We start from the raw sequence: 24,047 nt of genomic DNA on the forward strand, positions 1-24,047 counted from the left end.
CACTCCAAGAATGATCCTGCCCTGAGTGTCCATCATGCCGAGGTTAAGAAAAACCCTATCTGTGATTACATTTTTTAATAGTATGCTTTAATTTTTTAGAGTGTGGATGTTATTCATTCATCCAACACATACTTAGTAAGCACCTCCTGTCAGCTGCCGGACATTGACTGAGGTGCTGGATACACAGAACAAGCATCTCTACCCTGGTAGAGGTAGGAAGGACCATGCTTGAAGTGTTAGAGGAACAGGAAGGAGGCCTCTGTGGCTGCAACAGAGTGAGGGTAGGGGAGTAAGCAAAGGCAGAGAGGGGACAGGGCAGGTGTTGCAGGACCTGTGGGCCTCTGGGAGGACTTGCGCTTTTGCCCCAGGGAAGTGGGAGCCCTGTAGGGTTATGGTTAAAGAAGGGGTAGGACCTGACTCACGTACTCATAGACGCCCTCTGGTGGCCATTTCTAGGGGCAAGGGCAGAAGGGACAGTGCTGGTCCATTCTGGAGATGATGGGAGCTGGACCCAGGTGGCCCTCATGGGAGGGTGAGAAGTGGCTGATTTATGATAGATTTGGATGATGGAACAGACAGTTTTGGCTGACGTGTTGAATGTCAAGAATGAGAGGAGTCCAGGCTGACTTCAAGATTTTGGCCTGATGAAGTCAAAGGATGGAGCTTCCATCTGTTGAGAAAGCAAAAAGAGCAGGTTTGGTGGGGAAGATGGAAAGCTCAGCATGGACATGGTGTATGTGTGAGACATGGTGAGATCCCACATGCATATGCATGAGTAGCTGGACACAGAGTCCAGAGCTGAGAGGGAGACTGGGGGCTTTAAGGGTAGATTTCTCAGTCAAGTTAGGATTGCAGGAGGTAAGACGCATGTTGCAGGATTCCATTTACATGAAATGTGCAGAATAGGCAAATCCATAGAGACAGAGAATGGATTCGTGGTTGCCAAGGGCTGGGGAGGGGATTAGGGAGTTACTGCTAAGGGGGATGGTGTGTCCTTTGGGGGTGATAGAAATGCTTTAAAATTAGGATGTGGTAATATAAAAAATCCTTACCTGATTGTACACTTAAAACAAATCTCTTGACTCTGTCCATTTCTCTCCATCCCCTCTGCCCTCTGCCCCTCACCCTGGTCCAGGACCCCATCAACACTTGCCTGGGTCACACAAATCCTATCTTACCTGATGTGCTGGTTAATTTTATGTGTCTACCTGGCTGGGCCATGGTGCCCAGATATTTAGTCAAACATTATACAGGCCCTGGCCAGGTGGCTCAGTTGGTTGGAGCATCATCCCATATACCAAAAGGTTTTGTGTTTGATTCCCAGTCAGGGCACATACCAAGGTGGTGGGTTCTTCCCCTGGTCTGGGTGCGCACAGGAGGCAACCAGTCAGTGTTACTCTCTCACATTGATGTTTCTCTCTCTCTCCCTTCTCTCTAAAATCAATAAAAACATATCTTCTGGTGAGGATTTATAGAAGACACATTATACTGAATGTGTCTAAAAAGGTGTTTTTGGATATTGATATTTAAATTGGTGGACTCTTAAAATAGGTTGCCCTCTCTAATGTGGGTGGGCCTCACGTAATCAGTTAAAGGCCTCAATAGAACAAAGACTGATCTCTTATAGCAAGAAAGAATTCTGCCGGCAGATAGCCTTCAGACTTGAACTGCAATTTCAGCTGTTCCCTGGGTTTGCATATTCAGGTGCATATCTTTTTATGCTCCTGTCCTAGGTGACCTTGGTAAGTCACTTAACTACTCAAGACCTCAGTTTTCTCATATGTAAATTGGAACCAATAATAGTACCTATTTACTGGGGTTGGCTGGCTTGAGGGTGAAATGATAACGTTAAGTGCTTAAAACAGGTTTTGACAGTATTAGCTAATATTATCATCATCATTATTGTTATTTCCTTGGGAGTGGAAGGTAATCTATCCAGCCATTTTCCACACTGGCTCCTTTAAATACTCTCTGATTCTTTTTCTCATTGAAAAGAGAAAAACGAATCACCTGGAACATAGAAAGTTTGAGTTCCGCTGCGGGAGCCACAGAGAGCTCTTGAGGGTGGCTAGGTTCCCGTCACTGCAGCTTCCAAAGGGTTACTGTGGGTGGGGAGACGGAACTAGCAGGGGGCGAGGGGGTAAGGGATGCGGGCGCTCCAGAGAACTGGGGAGTAGGTCCCGCATTTCTCCACCCGGTGGGTGCAAAGCCCGCTCCCTCGGCCACGCCAGGACCCGGATGTGCAGCGCGCGGGGCTCGCAGCCCGCCAAAGCTGCACCGCGCCTCGCTGCAAGGCGCCGCACTGCATTTACTGGGGGCCACTGCGCTGGGGTAACCTTCTCCTCCCATGACGCCGCCCGCCGGGAGTCCTGGAATGCACTAGGCGGTAGCCTCACCTAAGGGGCCCCGGCACCTGGCTGCATTGTGATCGCCGCCCGGTTCCTTCTTTCTTCCCCAGACAAGACCCAGCTACCTGGCTCCACTAGTGCTGGACTCATACCTCTTTAAGAAGCCAGACAGCGCCAGGGGTGGGCGTGGCGGCCGGAACGACAGGGGGCGAAGTCGGGCCGCCCAGATTGGCCCCAGGCCGGGGCGGCGGCCGCGCGCCTGCGCAGTGCGCAACGGAGAGCAGTGGAGGCGGGAAGGGGGAGGGGGGAGAAGGGCGAGCGGGTGCTAATTGGCCGCGACGGCGGCCCCGCCCGCTGCTGGCGGGCGGTCACGTGACGCGACGCTGGGGGCTCCCGGCGCGGGGGACGCTGGTGGCCAAGATGGCGGCGGAGCTGGTGGAGGCCAAAGTGAGTGAGCGGCGGCCGCGCCGGCCCGGGCGGGCGGCCGAGGGGGCGGGGGCCGGGCGGCAGTCCGAGTTCTGAGCCTTCGGCCCAGGACCCCACGGTTCGGCCCGCCTGCGGTTCGGCGTCCAGCCCCCAAGTTCGCCCCCCGCTCAGGGGCTCAGGGTGCGGGCGGGGGGCGGGGAGGCCGGAGGCGGGGGGCGGGGCCCCCAAACCTCACCCTACTCTTTGCGCGGGGGATCGGCCCTGAGCTTGAGGCGGGGTTCTCCCCGCTCCAGCCTGAGCGGTTAGGGTTCGAGTCTCTCCAAACACCGGCACTGGGCCGCGCCTCCCAGCTTGAGGCACAGTCTCCCCGGGCAGCATGAGAAGCTGGGCTGCTTGTCCCCTCCTCGCCCCGAGCCGGGGTCCGTGCTCTTTGGCCTGGGGGAGTGTCTTCGCCTCCTCACCCCTCCCGGCACAGAGGGCCGGCATCTGGGTCTCTTCCTCGCCCAGCAGGCCAACCTGAGGTTGGCGACTCCCTGCTCAGAAGGGTCTCCTGACCCTTCTACCACCGCTCCCACCATCCGGGATGATGACCCAGGGTCCTCAACCGCCCCCAGACACAATGTGGCCTCCTACGGTCTGTACCCCAGGCTGGAGTTTGGGGCCCCTGTTGGGTTCTCGAGTGGGTCCCAGAGCCCCGCCCCCTCTTGATACCCTTTCTCTCGCCCCTGAGTGGTCGCGGTGTTAATTGAGCTTGTCCTGCTCCCTGGCGTGGAGTTCTGACCCCTGTACTTGGTCCACAGCCTTCCTAACTCCCATCTCCTGGACTCTGTTTTCTTCCTCTTTCCCCTCAGGACAGCATCTGTGAGGCTTTGGAACCCTGCTCCTGGGGTCTCTAAATCTCACTCGCAGTTTCAGAGCCTGTTTCCAAATCTTAGATGCTTGCCTGTATTCTACTCCCCAATGATCCTACTTCTCAGATAACATGCGCTCCCTACACAGCCCCCAAACCCCTGCTGTAGATCCTTTTATGCACCCAGCTCTGGCTTCTGAGCCCCCCTCCTCTTTCAGCTGGTCTCTTATGTTGATCCTTGGAGGTCCTAGCTGGTTTCAGGGTAGGCCCCTTCCTGTAGGATAGCTCCTGTTGCCTCTCCTCCTACTCCAGTTTGGGGTCCAGATTCCACATCCCATAGATGCCACCTCCTCTCCTAGCTTGGGACCCTTTTTAACCTCTTGGGACTGAACTGGGAGCATCTCCACCCCAGGGATATACCTTCTCTCAGGTGCCTCCCCGAGGTCAGACTCCAGAACCCTTGCCCCAACTCAGTTAGGGTTCTCCCCTTCTTCCCTGAGAAGTTAAGGGCCTTGACAGGGAAGTTCTTCACAGGACAGAGGCATTGCCCCCTGCCCCCTTCTGGTTTCCCCTCCCCAAGGTCCTGACCTGTAAATGTTTTTCTCTCACTCTTCTCTCTCCTTACATCTCCCTTCCTTTCCCTCTGGGATCTGAAATGCAGCCCTCTAGGTTTTCTGATTATAGGGTATTACCCTCGCTTCACCCCAGAGCACCTTACCCCCCCCCCAATACCTACACCATACACACTTCTGCCCTTCTCTAGGGTTTGGAGAAATTGAGACTTGTCCTGGAGATGTGGAGGTCTGCACTCTGCAAGCCCAAGGTGGCAGCCTGCAGGCCTGAAGTCTCTGGAGCCCTGAAATTTAACCTCCTCGAGGGGCCATCACTGTGGCTCTGGGCCCCCACCCTCCCAGCCAGAGGGTAGGGTCTGAAGTCTTTTTTTATACCATCCAGGGCCTTGAAATATGATCCGAAGAACTCTACTTGACCCTCTGGTGGCTGGAGGCCCCCCCAACCCAATTAAATTAAGTGGACCCTTTTTTCGTGTTCTCTAAAACTCTAGCCTTCGTTCAGGGGCACTTGAGTCTGCAGCACCACTTGCTCTATCCTAGGGAGCTTTCTTTCCCCTTCAGTCTTTTGCCATCACTGTGAAGTGCCTTCTGTGTAATTGAAATGTCCCCCCTTTTAGGTGCTTTCCTAACCTCTCATTAAGAGCTGGAGATTTTATCTTTTGGGGTGCAGAGTGGGCTGGTCCAAGGGGAAAACAAGGGGGCTTGTTGATAAACTTACAAATCTGAGACTCTTAACCCAAGGCACCCTCCATGAGATACCTTGTAGCATTTTGTATCCATCTCCAATTTCCTAGAGAGAGGGGTCTTAACTTTCCTCCCATGCTTATGCTGTAGCAGGGGGTTAAGTTAAGCTAAGCTCTGCTTCTCTATTTAGGCTGATATTTCTGCACACAGCTAGTTGTGACTCTGGAAGCCCTTGGGGCCTGTGGTGCTGTTTATAAACACAAATCTGAGGGGCAGGCGGAGCAGGATGAAGCCTCAGCAGGAAGTGATCTGCCAAGCACTTGGGGCTTCTTCCTGAATGCTTGTGCCCCTCTCACAACCCTCCTTCGCCTACCCCCCAGTGTCAAGGGCAGTCTCCTCCTTGGTGGCAGCTGCTGAGAAATCTGAGTGGCAGCTTGAAGGGTGTGTCCCAGAATGCTGGTGCAGCAGCTCCAGATGTGTAACCTGGTGGAAGGGGCTATGCCTTGGGGGGTGGGGTGGGAGGAGGGGGGTCTCCCAGGGGCAGGATGGCATCAGGAGATGTGTTCTGGTCGGACTCCACGGCAGGCCATCAGCTTCCTCATGACAGCGCCTCTCCCCTCGCAGGCCTTGGGCCTCTTCCAGAAGAAACATCTTGTCTGTGAGCCTTTTTTCTCTGTTCAAGGTAGGAAGTCAGTCTGACAGAAGTGAAGCCTCTTTGTTTCAAAGCATTCCGGACTCAGGGCCAGCAGACTGCTTAGGTCCCTAGGTAGGGGGTGTGCTGGTTAGTGAGGGTCCTCCCAGGTTCCCAGTGAGTAGAAGGTCCAAATGCCAGCCTGTCATTGCCTTGGACCAACTGCTTCCCTCTGGGATCCTCAGTTTTCTCACCTACAAAATGTTCACAGGTCCCTGTGAGATAAGTGACTGAGAAAGGCCCTTGTGGTACTTGGCACATGGTAGGCACTCCATGTCTGTAGGAGTAGGAGGAAGACCCTACAACAGAAAAAGTCTCCCTCAAGGTTTTGCAGTCAGGACTGGACAGCCCCCTCTGACATCAGCAGGAGCCTTGTGTTGTATTGATAGAAGGAACCTTAGAGTTCCCATCTTGCGCTGAAAGATGAGGAACCCAAAGTGCAGAGAGGCCTGACAGTAGACCCATGGTCATCTGGGAGAACCTAGTGCAGAATCTGCATTTGAACCCAGGGCTCCTGAATCAGACTCTACACCTCACTCTTAGCCAGGAAACTGGAAACACCAGAGTCACCTGGCATTGAGGCTGCTACGTAAACCCTGGCAGGGTTCCCACCCACCTCCAACACTTTCTCATGTTAAGTTTAAGCGATTTATTGGTTTCTTTGGTTGCTGTCCTGCCCCATGCTCGCCAGCTTTCCATATCCACTTTTGTCACTTGTACTGTTTTTTCTTCCCATTCCCCCTGGAAGTGTCTTTTTCCCACCACATTTCATTCATCACAGGCCAGCTTCAGGGCTCAGCATGGGTAATCTGAAACTCTCCTGGCCCATTCCTTCGGACACTTTGCTTATGAAGCATATTGGGGAACCCTCATTCCCCTTGGTGTCCCAGAGTCTCACAGAGGGAATGCCACCTCCACGCAACCCCAAAGAAAACATTGGGATCAATTGAGCTCTTGTGTTCAGTTTGATTAAGTTGGAGGGACCCTGCCAGACCTCATTTATCACTTTGCCATAGCTTAATCAACAGCCTCTCCAGCAGCTGGATTCCCAGAGCCTCCTTCTCAGACCCATGGTTCTTAATCGGGGCTGATTCTGCCCCCAGGGGACACTGGGAGATGTCTGGGGGACGTTTGTAATTGTCATGATTGGGATTTGGGGATGCTCCTGGCATCAAGTGGGTGGGGACTGGGGATGCTTTTTAACACCCCACAGTGCCCAGACAGCCCACACAGAGGACAGTCCAGCTCCCATGTCCACATTGCCCAGGTAGAGAAAGCCTGCTGGAATGATCAGGTAAAGAGCTCGGCTATAGGTCGATGCTGGCGACAGCATAGTAGAGGCAGACAACCCCTGGCATCAGAGTTGGGTATGGGTTTGAACGTTGGCTGTAATGTGCAGCTCACACCAACCTGGCAGGGGTGTTTTAAGAGTCAGAGTTAAGTACATAATGACATGTCCAGCTCAGTTCCCAGTAGGTGATTAGTATTAAGTTGTGACTATCATTCTCTAGTCTAGACCAAAGAGAAAACATGTCTGTGGCTGACACTGGTTGCACGCTCATTCTGCTTTACATGAGTTACCTCATCAGTCCTTCCTACATACTGATAAAGTGGATCCTGCCATCCTCTCCAAGGAAGAGACTGAGGGGCCATCAGTCTACTCTGTTAGGGAGTGGCTGAGGCTGTTGACTGGTAAAGCGGGATTCCCAGTTCCTGCCCTGGGATGCTTTTAGGTCTGAAGATGTAAAAAAGGAACTTAAAATAGAAGCTGGAGGGGGCAGTCAGAGGAGCTTTTGCTGTGTTGGCGATGCTGAGGAAGTTTGGAGGAGGAGAAGGGCAGCAGGGCTGAGCTGGAAGGGGGCATCATGTGAAAGGTGAGCTGCAGTGCAAGTGGGATCAAGCCCAGGCCAAGAGGGATTGGTGCCAAAGCTTCCTCCTAGGCTCCTACCCCTACCAGTCAGAATGAAGGGGGCAGGAGGGTTGGGATCAGGTGGTAGCTGATGAGGGCCTCCTTTTGTTATCCCCCCACTTGGCCCAGGCAGCTCCAGGGAAGCCCCACGCCCCACTGGTGGCTCCTGACTCTGGCACCCTCTCCCTCTGAGCATGTGTGTGGTTACTCTTCCCAGAACATGGTGATGAGTTTCCGAGTCTCCGATCTTCAGATGCTCCTGGGTTTTGTTGGCCGGAGTAAGAGTGGACTTAAGCACGAACTTGTCACCCGGGCCCTCCAGCTGGTCCAGTTTGACTGTAGCCCTGAGCTGTTCAAGAAGATAAAGGAGCTCTACGAGACACGCTACGCCAAGAAGAGTTCAGAGCCTGTCTCCCAACCCCACCGGCCCCTGGATCCCCTGACCATGCACTCGACCTATGAACGGGCCAGCACTGTGCCCAGGACTCCACTCACAGGCCCGAACATTGACTACCCTGTGCTCTATGGGAAGTACTTAAATGGACTCGGACGGTTGCCTGCCAAGACCCTCAAGCCAGAAGTGCGCCTGGTGAAGCTGCCCTTCTTTAACATGCTAGATGAATTGCTGAAGCCCACCGAACTGGGTGAGTCCACCTCCTCTGGGAGCCCTGCCTTCCAAGTTGTGCCTGTGGCCAGCCACATGACCCAACATGGAGTATTTTCTGAGAAGCAGCATGGGCCAAATGGCAGGAGAGGTCTTTGTCCCCCCTGGGAACCACAGGGGCCACATTTAGGTCTTTAGATTAGTGACCTGGTGTCATGTAACAAAATTTCCCAAATACTGGCAGCTTAAAACAGTTGAGGGTCCCAGTTCCCAATGGTCAGATCTCTGGAGTGGCCTAGCTGGGTGGTTCTGACTTAGGGTCCCTCATAAGGTAGAAGTCAAGCTGTTGGCCAGGACTGGGAGTGGGTGTCAGCTGCCTGAGCTTAAGCTGGGGAAGCTGACCAGCCACAGCTTCCTGGGCCTCCAGGGCTCCAAGTGGAATGCCCTGGGCCTTTTGTTAACACTCAGATTGTCCCTGAGTGTTCCTAGAGATCCCTCTCATGGTCTCCCCTCCCCCATTTATTCATTCACTGACTGGCTCACTCACACAGTGTATATTTGATCGCCAGCTGAGGGAGCCTGTTGCCCCTCCCTACACACACACACACACACACACACACACACAGACTGTGGAGCAGACAAATCCCTCCTGCCCTGTGGAGTTCCCTTCTCAGGGAGCCCCAGCCTGTGCCATCACTATGGGTCCTGCCACCCTCTGCACCCATCTGCATCTCCTGTCCACCCCTACATCTATACTTGGCCCCTGCTTCATGCCAGGCCCAGGCCCTGGTCTTGAATCTGTCCCTGGGTGCTATGGCAGAGGTGAGGTGACGGTCCCTTCACACCCCCACCCATCATGCCCCTGGCTCCTTGGTTCACTCCCTCCCATCCTGCTGACCCAGCATCCTCCCTTCCTCGGCCAGGGGACCCCTCTTTGCATGCAAACTTCAGCTTCAGTCCTGTGCCAGCTCACCCCCTTTGGCCTGCCTTAGTTGTGGGGGGGGGGGTGCAGCTGCCTGTCTCTTCCTACTTACAGACCTTGGGCTTTGTGAAGTTGGGCCAGAGGGGCTGTAGTTCTAGGTGAGGCTGCAGGAGGTGGAGGAAGGAGTTGCTGGTAGTCCCACCCCTGGAGTCTGAGGCCCTCGACTGCTTTCTCTCTGACATGAGGAGGTGTTTCTCTCCAGCCCCCAGGTGGGGAGCAGGTTGGCCAAGCAGCACCTGCCATAGGGTTGATGTGGCAGTGCTCAACACCTAAGGCCCCTTCCTGAGTTCCTCCAGGATGACTTCTCCTGTCTCTGCTCCCCCAACCTCTCTAGATGCAGGAACCCACCCCCACCATACCACTGGGTTCTCTGGGAGGCTTAGGGGTCCTCAAGGCTGACTGGCTAGTTGATATTGAAGATTGAGCTGACGTTTCTGATTCCAAAATGATCTTCCTAATGGGGAGGCTGGGTTTTCACTGGGAAGCTGCAGGGCAGGCTTGGCGCTGAGCAGGGAATGGGACTGGAGTGACTTTGAACTCACGGTGTCTGGCAGCCTCTCATCCCTTGCCTGGACCATGAGCTTCCTTCCTGCACTGCAAACCTGCAGTCCCTCCCACCCCACAATGCACTGCTTTGCCCTGAGCCCCCAGGGACCCTGGTCACCTGATCTCCGGGAGAGTCTGCTCCCCTGACTACACCAGGAATTATTCTGCTGGTGGCTCAGAACAAAGAGGCCGACCCCGCCCTGCCTCTGCTCCCACCCACTCGCCTGCCCCTATCCCAAGGTGTACCCCTTCTCTGGGAGTCCCATTTTCTCAGGGACCCTTGGGGGCTGCCTGGGTTCCTAGGGAGAGGCCTCACAGAGGATAGGCCCTCACCCTGAAGCAGTCTGGTCCCCTCTGTTCCCAGACCAGCAGTTGTCTGCTTACCTTACACCCTAGGTGCCTCTCCCTGTGAATTCTGCTGCATTGGCCTTGCCCAGGAGCCACCTTAGGAGGCTGTGGCTCAGCCAGCTTCCCTCTACTACCTGCCAGCCACAACAAGGCCCACATGCTCTGGTCTGTTCCACCAGAAGAGCCACTGGCTGGCTTCTAGACGGAACCCATACTTGGACAGTAGACATAAATCATACAGAGTGGGATGTTCGGGGTGGGTGAGGGGAGGGGAAGAATAGAGCCACAGACCCAGAGCTGGAAGGACCTTAGGACACAGATGATCTCCTCCAGTGGGGGCAGGGGCTGGTGCCAGAAAGGTCAGGAGACTGGCCCAAGGTCACACAGCATTGCTAGAAGGGGCTCTGGGCTGTGTACTCAGCCATCTTCCTGATTCTCACCCTTCCCCACATCATCAGTGCCTGTACCCCTGCAGGGAAGCAACTGTTCTGAATCACACAAAGGTTCTGGACCCCAGGCCTCCTCTCTGCATGAAAAGCCCATCTGTCCTCCCCTTCCCAGCTGGGACAGGCCAGTGGCCAAGCACTCCCAGGGCAGGGGTACTTGCTCACAGACTGCAGTAGAGTTCAGAGGGGCCAGGAACATGGTCCTGGGTCATGCTGCTTCAGCTTGGGACTTACTAGGTATCTTACGGCCTGGCCTGAGGGTCCCCCCAGCCCAGCCACTTAGGGTGTCAGTAACCAGAGTCTGACTGGGAAGGCCCAGATCTCCCTGTCAGGTTTGGGTGGGGGAGGGAGGCCATCATGAGACTTGAAGGAGGAAGGAAGGAAACATGACCTGGCGCAGCGCTGCTCTGAGAGGCTCTCCGGCATCCTGTGGCCAGCTCCTCACGGTGTGGGGCCATTCAGCCTGTTCCCACTGCCACCCTGTGTCCTTATAACTCCAGGTGCCCCCCCCCCCCCCCCCCCCAGTTCTCCACATGCCCTAGAGGTAGTCAGCACCCAGGTAGTTGAGAGCTGCTGGTCTGGTGCCTACCTTATTGTTCAGATGTTCTTCATTTAGCCTGAGCCCTTTGACTGACATTGCCTAAGCAACAAGAAGGTAGTAGGGTCCCTGGCCTGGCACATTTTGCCAGAAAGCTGCACTAGAGGTGATTATAAACAGTGCCAGGTTAGGAATGCTTTGATTGGGGAATGCAGGGTTTTTAGGGGGCTATCAATAACAGGAGCCCCTTACTGTGCATTTGTGGGGAGGTGGCTTCCTGGAGGAGGTGGCATTCCTGTCCAGACCTGAGGGGTGAGTAGCAATAAACTGGACAAAGGGAGGGATTGGGGGAGTGTGTTCCAGCCATGAAGCCATTCCAGCGGTGAGAGAGAGCTTATGAATGGAGGCCATTGTGATCAGAGCATGGTGTGGCACAGGAGGAGAGATGGAGAACAGAGGCCAAAAAACATGAGATGAGTGGACCAAGAGGAAGCGTGGGTATTGTCCCGAGGGCTTTGGAGTTGCTGAAGACCCCATGAGCTTTTCCAGGTCTTGTTTTCTTGGAGTCCTTTCTGAGGCATGTATGATCCCTGAGGCACAGTGGCCTGCCTGCTGTCCCACAGCCAGGTGTGGTTACATATCCAGTCCCATCCTATGATGTGGGAGCCTAGACAATCGTATGGCATCCCAGGTCCCAGGCTGCCAGTAGACAGGCTTCAGGCCAGTGAGATGGAAGACCAGTCCCATCAATTGACTTCTTCAAATCTCCTTTTCATTTAAACTTCTGCAAAATTGCGTGTTCATCGTAGAAAACATGGGATAGTAGCAGAGAAACCGGCTGTTGCTGTGCCCCTTGGAGAATCCCTACTGGCAGTGTGGGCTTCCTGCCTTTTCTGTGTGGTGCAACCCTATGAAGACGTGGCTGTACCCTGACTGTTTGTTTTGTCCCCCTCCCCCTCCCCAGTATATTGTGAGCATCTGCTCAGGCCCTTAAATATTTTTTGCTGGTGCAGTTTGCGAGGTTGCCTGGCAGCCGAGGGTGAAGATGGATGTGCAGGCCGTCTTGGTTGGTCAGTGTCTCGGATCTACCCAAGGGCTGATTCCCAGAATTCCCTCTGCCTGGAGGACTCAGTTCAGGGGGTTCCCTCCCTTTAGTGCAGAGGAGGTACAGAGGCTCATGGTTGTGAACGGGCTGGGAGGGGCGTGCATCCATGTCTGCCCAGCTTGCAGCAGTGTGAGTGATGACTAAAGTACTTTTTGGTTCAGTTGGTGTCCATGATGACCTAAAGACACCTGGACATTGTGTTGATTCTTAGGAGGTAAAGGTTTTGGAGAAAAATGGAGCAGGAAAGCTGGTGGGAGTGCCAGAATTGCAAGGGTTGGGGAAGGGGGTGGTGCAGGGTTTTATTGTTAATCCTCATCTGAGGACATTTTTTTCATTGATTTTTAGAGCTAGTAGAAGGGAGGGAGGGAGGGAGAGAGAGAGAAACGTTGATGTGAGAGAGACACATCAATTGGTTGCCTCCCGCAGGCACCCCAATCAGCGCCAGGGATCAAACCTGCAACCCAGGTATGTGTACTTGATGGTGGATCGAACCTGCAGTCCTTCAGTGCACACACAGGCTGATGCTCTAACCATTGAGCCACGCTGGCCAGGGCAGGTGGTGCAGTTTTTAAATAAAAATGCTTAGAGAAGGCTTTCTTCCCGGTGGCATTTCCACAAATTTAAAAGACACCAGGGAGGTGGATATCATTGAGGGAGGAGTGATCTGGAAGAGGGGTGGCACATGCAAAAACCCCAGGGCTCAATGTATTTGGCAGGTAAGAAGCAGAAAAAGGAGGCCAGGGTAGCTGCTGTGGAATTACGGCTACAGGGCTAGACAGAACATCCCCCTGAGGCCTTATGTAGCAGACGGTGAGCCTCTGGAGCCTGGACACCAGCAAGTGGTATTTGTACTGATCAGAACAGGCAGTGGGTGGTGGAAGAGGGAGAGCACTGGGTACCAGCAGGACTGGCTGAGGAGTTGATGGAGGAGTGGATGTGACAAGAGTCATGGATGCTGCCCGCATTTCAGCCCCGAACAGCTAAAGGTGGAGCTGATGAAGACCTGGGTTTGGGGAACCCCCACCCCCCTCCCGATGGTATAAGATGTGCCTTGTCCTAGCTGAGGTGGAAGCTCACCTCCCGATAGCCACCTGGCTTCCTGAGGGAGCAGTTTGAACTCTGATTTTCCACTGTGTCATTGGTCTGAGGTGGCTGATTCCTCACAGCAGCCTCATCGAGAAATAGGAGCCCTTCCAGGAAGGGGACCCTGGGTTTTGGTTCTTCCACCACCGGCTTGCCCACTTTTTTTGCACTGTTTCTGCTGGCAGAGCTCCCTGGCCAGTGGGTGGCTCCTAAGAAGCCTATTGGGGTCCCTTTCCCTTTCTCCCTGGGGGACACTGTGAGGTAGGTTGGTATCTTTGACCTCCCACCCAGTCTTGGCAGCCCAGATATTGTGAGGCCACCTTCTCCTCATAAATAAATAATTGCCCCTGGGCTGTTTGCACAGGTCTGAGGTGTCTGCAGGTGGCCTGCCAGTGTTCCCGTAACCAATTAGGTGGCCCTCCTCAGGGCCCCATTCAGGACTCTGAAGGGACTAGCAGGGCCCTCAACAAACAAGCATGAATTGGCAGCAGTGTTGCGATTACAGCAGTCACCTCTTACTGAGCACCAGCTAAGTAATTGGCTGTGTACCCTGAGAGTGGATCCTGTGCATGGAGGGTGCCTAGGCTTGGACCACTGTAGGGGTGTGCAGCCCCTCATAGATATGGGGTACAAACCCAGACGGTCTGGCTTCTAAGCTGGAACTGGTTTTAAGTTTGAATCACATTTGCTTAAATAGGTTACCTGTTGTGGTTTGGAATTCAGAAGGTTCTAAGGCAGGGGTTGGCCAGTTAGGGTGGGGGCCAACCCCACAGGCTGCCTGTTTTCCTAAACCAGTTCTATTGGTGCATGGTCACACCCATGTATACACTTACCATCTCTGGCAGCTTCCATGGTGCAAAGCAGAGTGAGGACATAAAGGCAGAGACCTTGTGGCTCAAAAAAGCCTAAAATATTTATACTCTAGCTGTTTATGGAACAGTCTGCCCACTCCTGTTCTAAAGGATTTTCGGTATAAATTTTAAAAGCTCCCTCTCCCAATCCCCCTCAGAGACATCTCTTGCACAGATAAGCCAATGTGCACTTGCACAGGCCCCCTTCCTCCATTTGGTTGCACAAGTAGCCCCATGATAAACACACGTCTCTGCACCTGCTACTTTCAGGTAACCAGAACACCTTGGAGGTTACTCCTTATGAGAACACAAAGAGCATCTTGATTCTTTGTTACCTGTTTTCACAGTTGCATAGTATTCCTCTCTATGCGACCTCCTAGAGTATGTCTTAGCTAGACCACGTTGGCTGGCATTTAGGTGGTTAATGGTCTTCTGCTGATAGAGACCATTCTGAGTAATGTATTACTCTGAGCATTTGTCATCCTATATGTGTGAGTGGCGTCTGCACTGATGAGCACATGCTCACCAGATGTGCCAGAACAGCCGCTCGAGGTGGGGACAGAGTTGTTGCTGGTGTAAAGAGAGCAGGTTGGCCCAAGGGTGCATGGTCCATCTGTGCTGCATCCTCCCAGCCCAGCATAGCTCTTCTCCCCTAGCGGAGCAGTTCTCAGTTTTCCTGAATAAACACCTGAACTCCACAGGGATGAGAAGGCCACTGCTCTGAGATTGGCCCTCAGTGGGGGAGATGGGGAGTGAGTAGTAGTAAGCATTCCCTGAGGTTGAGGTTCAACCCCAAGAAGGAGCAGGTTCACCCTCACCCTCATCCCTGCCTGGCAGGACTCAGCCTTCCATTTCCTGCTTCCAGGTCTGAAGAGGGCCAGGCAGTAGAAATGACCATGACCATGGTTGGCGCCCTCGCCAAGGACCAGACATGACTCTGATCCCATGTTTGTCTTTAGTTCCACAGAATAACGAGAAGCTTCAAGAGAGCCCGTGCATCTTCGCATTGACACCCAGACAGGTGGAGCTGATCAGGAACTCCAGGTGCTCTGGGCCCCACCCTCTGCCGACCTCCGTGGCTAGGTAGTGGGTGGGTGTGGTCCCAGGTGGCCTAGGAGAGCCTTTAGCTAGATCTGGTGCAGAACCTGCGTTCTCACCCCCACTCCATTCAGGGTCCATGTGCACAGCAGTCCCGGGAGGTGGACCAGTGCTTCCCTTTAGCAAAGTCTGTCCCCCTCAGCATTGCTGACATCAGGGCCAGGTCATCTTGGGCACTGTAGGGTGTTGAGCAGTATCCCTGGCCCCCACCCCCTTGGTGCCAGGAGCACCCCAGTCATGATGACCACAGATGTCCCCAGACATAGCCAGTGTCCCCTGGGGCAGAGTCGCCCAGGTAAAGACACTGGGCTGTCCCCAGGTCTCCGACTCTGCTCTCTGAGACTCTCCGTCTCCAGCTGAGACAGCAATCACCACTGGAGCAGCTGCTTGTCGGGGCACTCAGCACATGCCAGGCCCGCAACCAACAACCTACTTAATATCCACACCAGCCCCCCATTGTCCAGAGAGGGGAAGTCATTGCCCCAAGTCACCAGTGAGTAAATGGCAGGAGAGAACATTTTAGGTGGCACCTATCGGCCTTCGGTTGCCAAGGGAGGTAGCGGGTTACGCTGCCTGGCTAGCCCAGGAGAGGCCAGTGTTCACCCAGCTGAAGGGTTGGCATGGTGTACCAGGTGTACTCCCATCTCACTGACCCCTCCTTTCCTCTCCTTCCCCGTGGTTTCCTTGGGGCACAGAGAACTGCAGCCTGGGGTCAAGGCCGTGCAGGTCGTCCTAAGGTAAGCTCAGGTGTGCCGGCCCCGAGGGAACCCTTGGCTATTTCTGCCTTGGGTGGCTACAGCCCTGCCGTGTCCCATCCCAAGTGTGTTGAAGTCAGGTCCCCGTCCCTCATGACAGCCCCTCTGAGGCTCCCAGCTAGAGGTGGAGCCTGTTCCTTCTTCCTGCTGGCTGCCTTGGCTGTGTACACACCACCATCCATCCCCACTCAGGCCAGACACAGGGCCCTAAAACCCCCATGTGCAGCCCAGCATTGTGATCTACCCATCAGGCCAGACACGGCCCCGGTCTGTCATCCCTGCCTTTCCCAGCAGCCCTTCCCCTACCCTCGGCCCCATGGTACGCATTGTCATTGCAGAATCTGTTACTCAGACACCAGCAGCCCTCAGGAGGACCAGTACCCACCCAACATTGCTGTGAAAGTCAACCACAGCTACTGCTCAGTTCCGGTGAGCAGGGTCCCCAGGCAGCCCCCAATCTGTTGCTGGGGGTGGCGAGCATGGAGAGAGGGGCAGGGATATAGACCACCTGTGGTGGCTAAGTCTCCCATCTGCTCTCAGGGCTACTACCCCTCAAATAAGCCCGGAGTGGAGCCCAAAAGGCCCTGCCGCCCCATCAACCTCACTCACCTCATGTACCTGTCCTCGGCCACCAACCGCATCACTGTCACCTGGGGGAACTATGGCAAGGTGAGTGGGGTGCGTGCTGTCCACTTGCTCGCCCCTTTGGCCCTGCCATTCCTACCCTGCCTCTGCTCACCCTGCCTGGCCCCACCCAGACCTGACACCCCTCCCCTCTCTACCCCTAGAGTTACTCGGTGGCCTTATATTTGGTGCGGCAACTGACCTCCTCAGAGCTGCTGCAGAGGTTGAAAACCATCGGGGTCAAGCATCCGGAGCTGTGCAAGGCGCTGGGTGAGCACTGCAGTGCCTTCTCTTGGTTACTGAGGGTGGTTTTGGCTCTCTCACTGCTTACCCTTCCTTTGCTGGATGTGAGGAGCTTGTTGTCTGCAGGGGGTGCTCCATTGAGGAGCTTGGACCTTCCAGTGTTCATTCATCACTCTGAGGGTCAGGGAGCTCTGGAGGTCTTTAGAGGATGCTGGACTGTCAATGTAGAGGCCAGAGGCAAGGATGGCAAGGTGTGCTTACAGACTCAAGTGAGCCATGGGGTCTGGGTGGGCTGAGCATGTGGGGCTTGTTTGGAGTCTTGCAGGAGCTTTGAGGAGAGGAAGACCTCAGGTGATGGGTTCTGGCGTGATGGCTGCAGTGCAGGGAATGGGGTGGGTGGGGCTGGGAGCTGGAGAGGGGGAGCAGAGGATGGATTCATGGTTGGAAGTACATGGGGGATGACCCAGATCTGACTAGAAATGGTAAGGCTGTTCTATTCTTTTTGTTTTGTTTTGTTTTTATACTTTTGACAGTCAAAAAATGGGGGGGGGGGGGCAGAGCATTAAAAAAAACCCACTATCAAAACTGGCAGACAAAACACAGAAGTGGTTCTGTCTCTCCCTGTGTCCCTGCACCAAGGGCAGTCCAGCCCACAGCTTGTTCTCAGGAATTCCTTCACTTGGCAGCTGTGTGGTTAAATCACTGGCCCTTTCTGGTCTCTGGGATGACTTATGATGCCATCTGACCAGTGGGGTCACTGAGGTGCAGAGTGGCAGAGTTAGGGCTCTAGGATCCCAGGGCTTCAGTCTGTGCACCCCACCTACTGCCTGCCTCTTCCCTCAAAGGGCCCTTTCTTCAACCCGCAGTCCCACCTGCCTGTTTGCTTGTGGAGACAATGGCCAGTTTGACCAGAGTGCCTGTTGGCCAGGGCAAGGTTCAGCAGGGGGACTGACCAGAACTCATCCAGGGACCAGCAGCCCACAGGATGGGGGTGGGGCACATAGAGGCCTGGCTTGGCTCCTCAGTGAGGAGTCAGGGGCCTTGCAGCATTGTGGGCTGGAGGAATGTATGTGACAACCCAGGCTCCTGCTAGGATGGACTGTCAGGTTTGCTTGCTGAAGGAAGTCCCTGGCTTCCTTTCTACAGCCAGTCCCAAGCTGGGCATCATCACCAATGGAACTTCTAGTTACAGCTGGGAAGTCCTTTTTTGGTCTCACTTGAACCCTTCCTGATGCACACTCTTCTCTGTCAGGGGGAGTCAGGCCTTGCTTCAAAACCCAGTGCAGCCCTGGCTGGATACTGAGTGTCATCCCGATATGCCAAGGTTGTGGGTTCAATCTCTGATCAGGGCACATACAAAAAGCAACCAATGGCCTGGCTGGCTTGGCTCAGGGGTTGAACATTGACTTATGATCCAGGAGATTACGGTTCGATTCCCGGTCAGGGTACATGCCCGGTTGCAGGCATGATCCTTAGTGGGCATGTGCAGGAGGCAGCCAATCAATGAGTCTCTCATCATTAACGTTTCTGTCTCTGTCTCCTTCTCCCTTCCTCTCTCTGCAATCAGTAAAGATATATTTAAAAAAAAAAAAAAAAAAAGGATAAGCCTTTAGTCCACCCCCCCCAAGCAAACAATTTAAAAAAAAAAAAAGCAACCAATGAATGTAGAATACATAAGTGGAACACCAAATGCATGTTTCTCTTTCACTCTCTTTCCCTCCTCCCCTTCCCCTCCCTCCCTCCCTCCCTCCCTCCCTCCCTCCCTCCCTCCTCTTTCCCTCTACCTCTCCCCTCTGCACTGGGAGGATAGGTAGAGGGAAAGGGAGAGAGGAAGAAAATCAAGGGAGGGGATAAATAGTGATGGGGAAAAAAAGAAAAATAGTGAATATAATCAATTTTTTAAAAAAAATCAGTGCACACTGCATCCATTCTTAGCTGCCCAGGGTCTTTTCGATGAGCCAAGGCCTCTGGATCCACCATTAGTACTTGTTAGCCAGAGAGGGGAACAATGGTGGGGTGGAAATTTATAGTGAAGTGTGATTGGTTGGGATGGGGGCAAGCCAACTCAGTATGGGAGGGGAGAAGAGGCTTCCTGGAGGAGGGGACAAGAGTCATGGAGTGGGGATGGGGGTGGGGCAGTTCTGGCTCCAAGCTGGGTGGCCTCCACTCTGCAGGACCCAGGGTTGATTTGCCCTGAACCATCTGGGGATGGAGTTGAACTGTGTACGCCTCTGAGGTTTGTCCACCAGTCTCCCTGAGAACATGCGGGAAAAGGGGGGAAGGAAGACTGAGCACCCCCTGCAGGCCAATCCCAGGGCTGCACTGGGTGTATTTCCTTCTAGTCTTTTTTCCAACAGTGGAGAAGGGGACTTTGAGTGCTGTTGTGAGCACGTTTCCATGTTGTGTGTGACTTTGTGGTGGCATTGCCATCTTTTTCTTTATTAGAGAAGTAACATTTATGCAAGGGGAGCTGTGCTGGTGGGTTTGTTCGTCCTTGGCAGGGCCTGTGGTGGGCACTCCTGGACTGTGGCTTTGGTCCTCCCTATTGGGCACTGTCTTGAAGCAGGGGCCCTGCCTCCCTACTGAGGCTTCAGGGATAGTTTTCATTGGAATTAACAGGCACAGAGGATAGCTCTGTTGGTAGCTGTATATTGCCTATATCTTTCCAGAAAAGTCCTGTGGGTTGGTTTACCTCATGGGTGCACCCAAGTTGTCAGAAATAACTGTGGCTACTGCCCAACTTACATCCTGGCCTGGCCCTGTGGGCACCTCTGCCCCTTCCCCACTGACACTCTCCACCCCCTTCTCTGCAGTCAAAGAGAAGCTCCGCCTGGACCCTGACAGTGAGATTGCCACCACCGGCGTGCGGGTCTCTCTCATCTGCCCAGTGAGTCAATGTGGGGCCTTCCCCCTCACCTGTGCATTATGTGGGGGCTCCCTGGTGGCCTGCTCACACCCTCTTCCCCTCCCCCCAGCTGGTGAAGATGCGGCTGTCCGTGCCCTGCCGGGCAGAGACCTGCGCCCACCTGCAGTGCTTCGATGCTGTCTTTTACCTCCAGATGAATGAGAAGAAGCCTACCTGGATGTGCCCGGTGTGTGACAAACCAGCCCCCTACGACCAGCTCATCATAGATGGGTGAGTAACTGAGACACAGAGGGACTGCACTGCCTACTGGGCTGTACCTCACCTCTCGTGGGCCTCTGGGGAATGAGCAGCAGAGCCATGCAACTTCGTGGCCTCTGTGGCCTTTTGGAGCTTTGGAAGTCCCAAGTTACAAAGAAAGGCACTTACTAGGGCTTTTACTGTGCAGGCAGCAGCACTATAGCTTAGGGTTCAGAAGTAGGGCTCTGGACCCAGGAGTCCATTATTCTCTGGATGACCTTGTGTTCCTGGAGGCTATTTTCCCCCATATAACATGGGGACCTGAGAACCCCTTACCTCCATTCTAATGCACAAAGTTGTTTCCTGAAGTTCGTTCAGTACCTTAGTCACACCCTCCATAAAAAGGTGAAAAGGACATGTCTCCACCAAATTCTGGTCACATTCCCCTTGTCCCCTTCCTAGATGGCACTGGCATGTGGCCATACTGTCCCTCAGCCTAACAAGCAGGCCCTTCCCACGCCACTTGGGGACAAGGGGCAAAAGGCCGTTCTCCCCAAAAGGGAAACTTTGCTTAGGTCTTAGGTTTCCAGAAACTGAGCCCAGCACCTGACTGAGTAGCTCCTGCCAGGCGCTGGCCACACCCACCCGTCCCTGGAGTCAAGCGGGGGCAGGGAGAGGCGACAGCCTAGACAGAAGCTAGTCACTCAATTCTGGACTCGCCAGCCCTTGAAAACTGAGACTCGAAGCTAGGGGTGTGTGCACACAGTAGGGACAGGAATGACCTACAGCAGCTAGGTGTGAATTTGTCCCCTCATTCAAGCACTTATCTTTGGTCATCATGCTCAGGGTCTTACCAAGGCCTCCCTTCCAATTGTCCCAGGAGGTGGGCCTTAATCATCTTCACCTTTCAGATGGGGAGACTGAAGCTCAGGGGGGCACCCACCTGCCCTGGGACCCTCCAGCTCGTAGGTAGCCAGGCCAGGACTCAAGCTGAGGTTTAGCCAATTCTGAGCCTGGGTCCCTTCCCCGGAGGGGCCAAGCCACAGCCCCCTGTGCTGTCCAACCTCAGGGTGGAATGAGGAGGCCCTTGGGGCTGGGCATGAGGTCTGGGCCTGAATGGCAGCTCTGTTCCCAGCCTGGCAGCTGTGCAGCTCAGCACCCGCCTTCCCTCCCCACAACAGTCCTAGAGTGGGTCACTCAGGCTCCGGTGGTGGCAGCTCTGGCAGAGCTGGGGATGGTGGCTCTGACCCACAGCGACCACGATCCCAGCAAGCTCATGGGACCTGGCATAGCCTTGGAAGCTTGCTGGAGGAAGAGTTTTTGGTTCGTGTATTTGTTCTTCGAGGCTCTGCCATCTGTTCCTCCCTGGCCCTGAGCTAGGTGATCCATGTGTCCCCAAAAGGACTCTGTTCCAGACCCTATCTTCAGGGAACCCCCACCTGAGCATGGGGGCATGGGGGAACTGAGCCAGACCCAGATACTGTTGCTTATACTCTGCCTGGAGGAGGAAGAGGAGCTGTATAGAGTGGGGCTTTGGAGGGTGAGTAGGATTTTTCCAGGTGGAGAAGTACATTGCAGAAAAGGCTGTGTTCACACAAGGGTGACCCTGGGGTGGTTGGTCTCTGAGTGTGGCGATGGAGAGGAGGCCTCAGGGTAGGGATGGGAAGGGCCCCATCAGCCCCAGAGGGTGTCCTGGAACAGCGACAGCCTCCCTCCTGTGTGACTGTGACCTAGATGGTCAAATTCATTTGGAGGCAGGTGCATCTTTGACATTGAACAAGTGCTGGGGGTCATGGTGACCCATTGCCACTGCAGCATGTGTTTTCTGCACCAGGCCTGGCCTGGGCACTGGCTGTTCTTAAGGTCCCCCCAGCTGCTGGAGATGGTGGCTACTGTGCCCACCTCATCCTGCTGTGGGGGAGACTAGGGCCTTGTGGCCAGGAAATGTCAGGGAGCAGGGACTGGACTGCAACCCAGGCCTGCTGCCACCTGGTCTTGTGGCCTCAGGGAGCTCACTCCTCCTCCCTGGGCCTTAGTTCCTCCATCTGTAAAATGGGCCTGGCTGACAGTACCTTAGCAGCCAGTACCCAGGGTCAGAGCACCCCTCACTGGGCCTGGTTTGCCATGGGTGCGCTCTGGGAGACACTGTTGTCTGTGTGGGACTGAGGAGGCCCCGCTTCTTCCTCTTGCTCTACCCTACAGCCTCTCCAGAGGGCTTTGAGTAGCATGTACCTGCCCTTCAAGCCTCAGTGTCCTTATCTGTAAAAATGAGGGAAGCACAGAATCCGGATGCCAGGGTGGGGGCCACTCTGTTAAGGGGCTGGGTGAGAAGGACACTCCTGCAGGCAGCCCCCCAGACCCTATGCTTTTAAGGAGTTGGAGGGAGTCCTATCACCATGCCATGAGTGGGTGACTGCAAGCCTTCAAAGCAATTTGCAGACCCCCCGGAGGGCCCAGCTTGTGCAGGCCCCAAGCAAGGGAGAGAAGACTGGGTGGCCTTCTCTCCCTTCAGGACCTCAGATCACTGGGCCCTGACTGGTGCTTTCCTGAAACTTCTTTTACAAAGAAGAAAATGGCTTAGCAATCATCCCACCAGAGTCCAGGGGAGCAGGGTGCAGCTCAGCTGGCCTAAGCATCAGCTCCTCCCCCCCCCCCCGTTCTCCCCCCTCCCTGCCTAGGCTCCTCTCCAAAATCCTGAGTGAGTGCGAGGATGCCGATGAGATTGAATACCTGGTAGATGGCTCATGGTGCCCGATCCGTGCCGAGAAGGAGCGCAGCTGCAGCCCCCAGTGCCCCATCCTCGTGCTCGGTGAGTCCCAGGCCCGGGGCCCCCAACTGCCCCATTGTTTGCCCCAATCCCTATTCTGAGGGTTTGGCGATTTCTGAGTTTGGCCTGTGTCCTGCCATGTGACATTTTCATCTAAAAGGGGCCACCCCAAATGAAAAAAGACAAAAAGGAAAACCAAAAAGGAAAAAAAAAGAGCCCTGGCTAGGTAGTTCAGTTGGTTAGAACATCACCCCGACTCGCCCTGATCCCTGGTCAGGGCACATACAAGAATCAACCAATGAATGCATAAAAATAAGTGGAGCAACAAATTGATGTTTCTCTCTCTCTTCCTTCCATTCTCTCTCTAAAATCAATAAATAAAATATTTTTTTTAAATGAAAAGGAAAAAATAAAACAGCCACTCCAGTGGAGTTGATTCCCACAGAGTGGAACGGAACAGGGCTCAGAACTCTGCCCTGCAGGCAGCACGCAGTTATTGAGCACTTGCTTTGTGCGGGTCCTATACAGGGTGCTCCCCAACGTCAGGAGGCCCTCTACATGAGTCAGAAATGGCATCCCAGGATTGCCTCTGCCCCTTGCCACCTTGTTTCCTCATTTTGTGGGTCAGCAGTCGTCCTGAGCATCTGTCCCTGTCACCCTCAGGCACCTCAGACGCCAATGGCCTCCTATCCAGCCCCAACGTCAACGGTGGTGGTGGCAGCATGCTTGGGGGCTCTGGAGGCGGGGGCAGCACAGTGGGCAGCATTGAAAATGGGAAGCCGGGAGCTGATGTGGTGGACCTCACGCTGGACAGCTCCTCGTCCTCAGAGGAAGAGGAGGAGGAGGAGGAAGATGAGGAGGAGGAGGATGAGGACGGCCCCCGGCCCAAGCGCCGCTGCCCCTTCCAGAAGGGCCTGGTGTCAGCCTGCTGACTGCTCGTCATCACCAACCGGCTGGACACTCAATTTTCCTGGTGCTCACCACGCAGAGGGGCGCAGGCGGGCCTTGGGGTGCAGAGGGAGGAGTGATTTTTTTTTTTTTCCTTTTTATTGTTGTTCATATGGTTTTCCACCCCTTTCCCTGGATCCTGGCACCTGTACCTCTGGACTCCTATTGGAGGATTAAAAAAAAGTAAAATTACAAAAAAAAAAAAAGAAACAAAAAGCAAACAAACTCTTAAAAACAAGGCAAGGCACCCACACAGCTGCTTCCCCAGCAAGAGTCAGAACCCAGAAGAGGGGTGGGCAGGACACTGCACCCTCCCAGATGCCCCTTCTCTTTCGATGACCATTCCAGCTGGTACAGAGGGACCTGGGGCTGGTAGGGGCAGCAAGGGGGACTGAGGGGCTCCCTGGCAGCAGCCACGACTTGGACATTCATCTGTTCCTTTGCTTTTCTTCTCTGCGAACTGTCCTCTCAGCCAGAGACCCTGGAATGGGCCTCTGAGCAGTGAGCATTTTAGCCAAGAAGCCAT

At 54.5% G+C, this 24,047-nt stretch overlaps 1 protein-coding gene and 1 long non-coding RNA gene across 5 annotated transcripts; one reads left to right on the forward strand and one right to left on the reverse strand.

Annotated features, from left to right (window-relative positions):
* Window positions 1-65: 65 nt before the first annotated feature.
* On the reverse strand, window positions 66-2,501 carry LOC308556987. Its single transcript, XR_013998780.1, has 2 exons — window positions 2,397-2,501; window positions 66-670 (listed from the first exon to the last, which is right to left on the reverse strand). It is a non-coding gene; the product is annotated as an uncharacterized lncRNA (long non-coding RNA).
* Window positions 2,502-2,728: 227 nt separating this feature from the next.
* PIAS4 (protein inhibitor of activated STAT 4) lies at window positions 2,729-23,727 on the forward strand. 4 transcript variants are annotated; one of them, XM_081136810.1, is made up of 12 exons: window positions 2,734-2,795; window positions 5,466-5,562; window positions 7,698-8,124; window positions 14,943-15,027; window positions 15,777-15,818; window positions 16,175-16,265; window positions 16,377-16,505; window positions 16,625-16,730; window positions 19,517-19,590; window positions 19,679-19,839; window positions 22,485-22,615; window positions 23,237-23,727. In XM_081136810.1, exons 3-12 carry the CDS (start codon window positions 7,701-7,703, stop codon window positions 23,503-23,505), a joined length of 1,512 nt encoding a protein of 503 aa, XP_080992936.1. In that variant the 5' UTR covers window positions 2,734-2,795; window positions 5,466-5,562; window positions 7,698-7,700; the 3' UTR covers window positions 23,506-23,727. The 4 variants fall into 4 exon arrangements, with proteins under 4 accessions (XP_080992935.1, XP_080992936.1, XP_080992937.1 ...); XM_081136812.1 differs by having other exon boundaries at window positions 2,758-2,795; window positions 5,505-5,562; XM_081136809.1 differs by lacking the exon at window positions 5,466-5,562 and having other exon boundaries at window positions 2,729-2,795.
* The last annotated feature ends 320 nt before the right edge of the window (window positions 23,728-24,047 follow it).

This window comes from Miniopterus schreibersii (assembly GCF_964146895.1).
Source record: "Miniopterus schreibersii genome assembly, chromosome: 4".
NCBI lineage: Eukaryota > Metazoa > Chordata > Mammalia > Chiroptera > Miniopteridae > Miniopterus > Miniopterus schreibersii.

Excerpts from the sequence above, each read along its gene's own strand:
- PIAS4 (XM_081136809.1), top strand. The coding sequence starts at position 2,769 with ATGGCGGCGGAGCTGGTGGAGGCCAAA. Across the intron at positions 16,266-16,376 it reads ACAGCTACTGCTCAGTTCCG|GGCTACTACCCCTCAAATAA; the intron begins GTGAGCAGGGTC and ends ATCTGCTCTCAG. Across the intron at positions 19,840-22,484 it reads GACCAGCTCATCATAGATGG|GCTCCTCTCCAAAATCCTGA; the intron begins GTGAGTAACTGA and ends CTCCCTGCCTAG.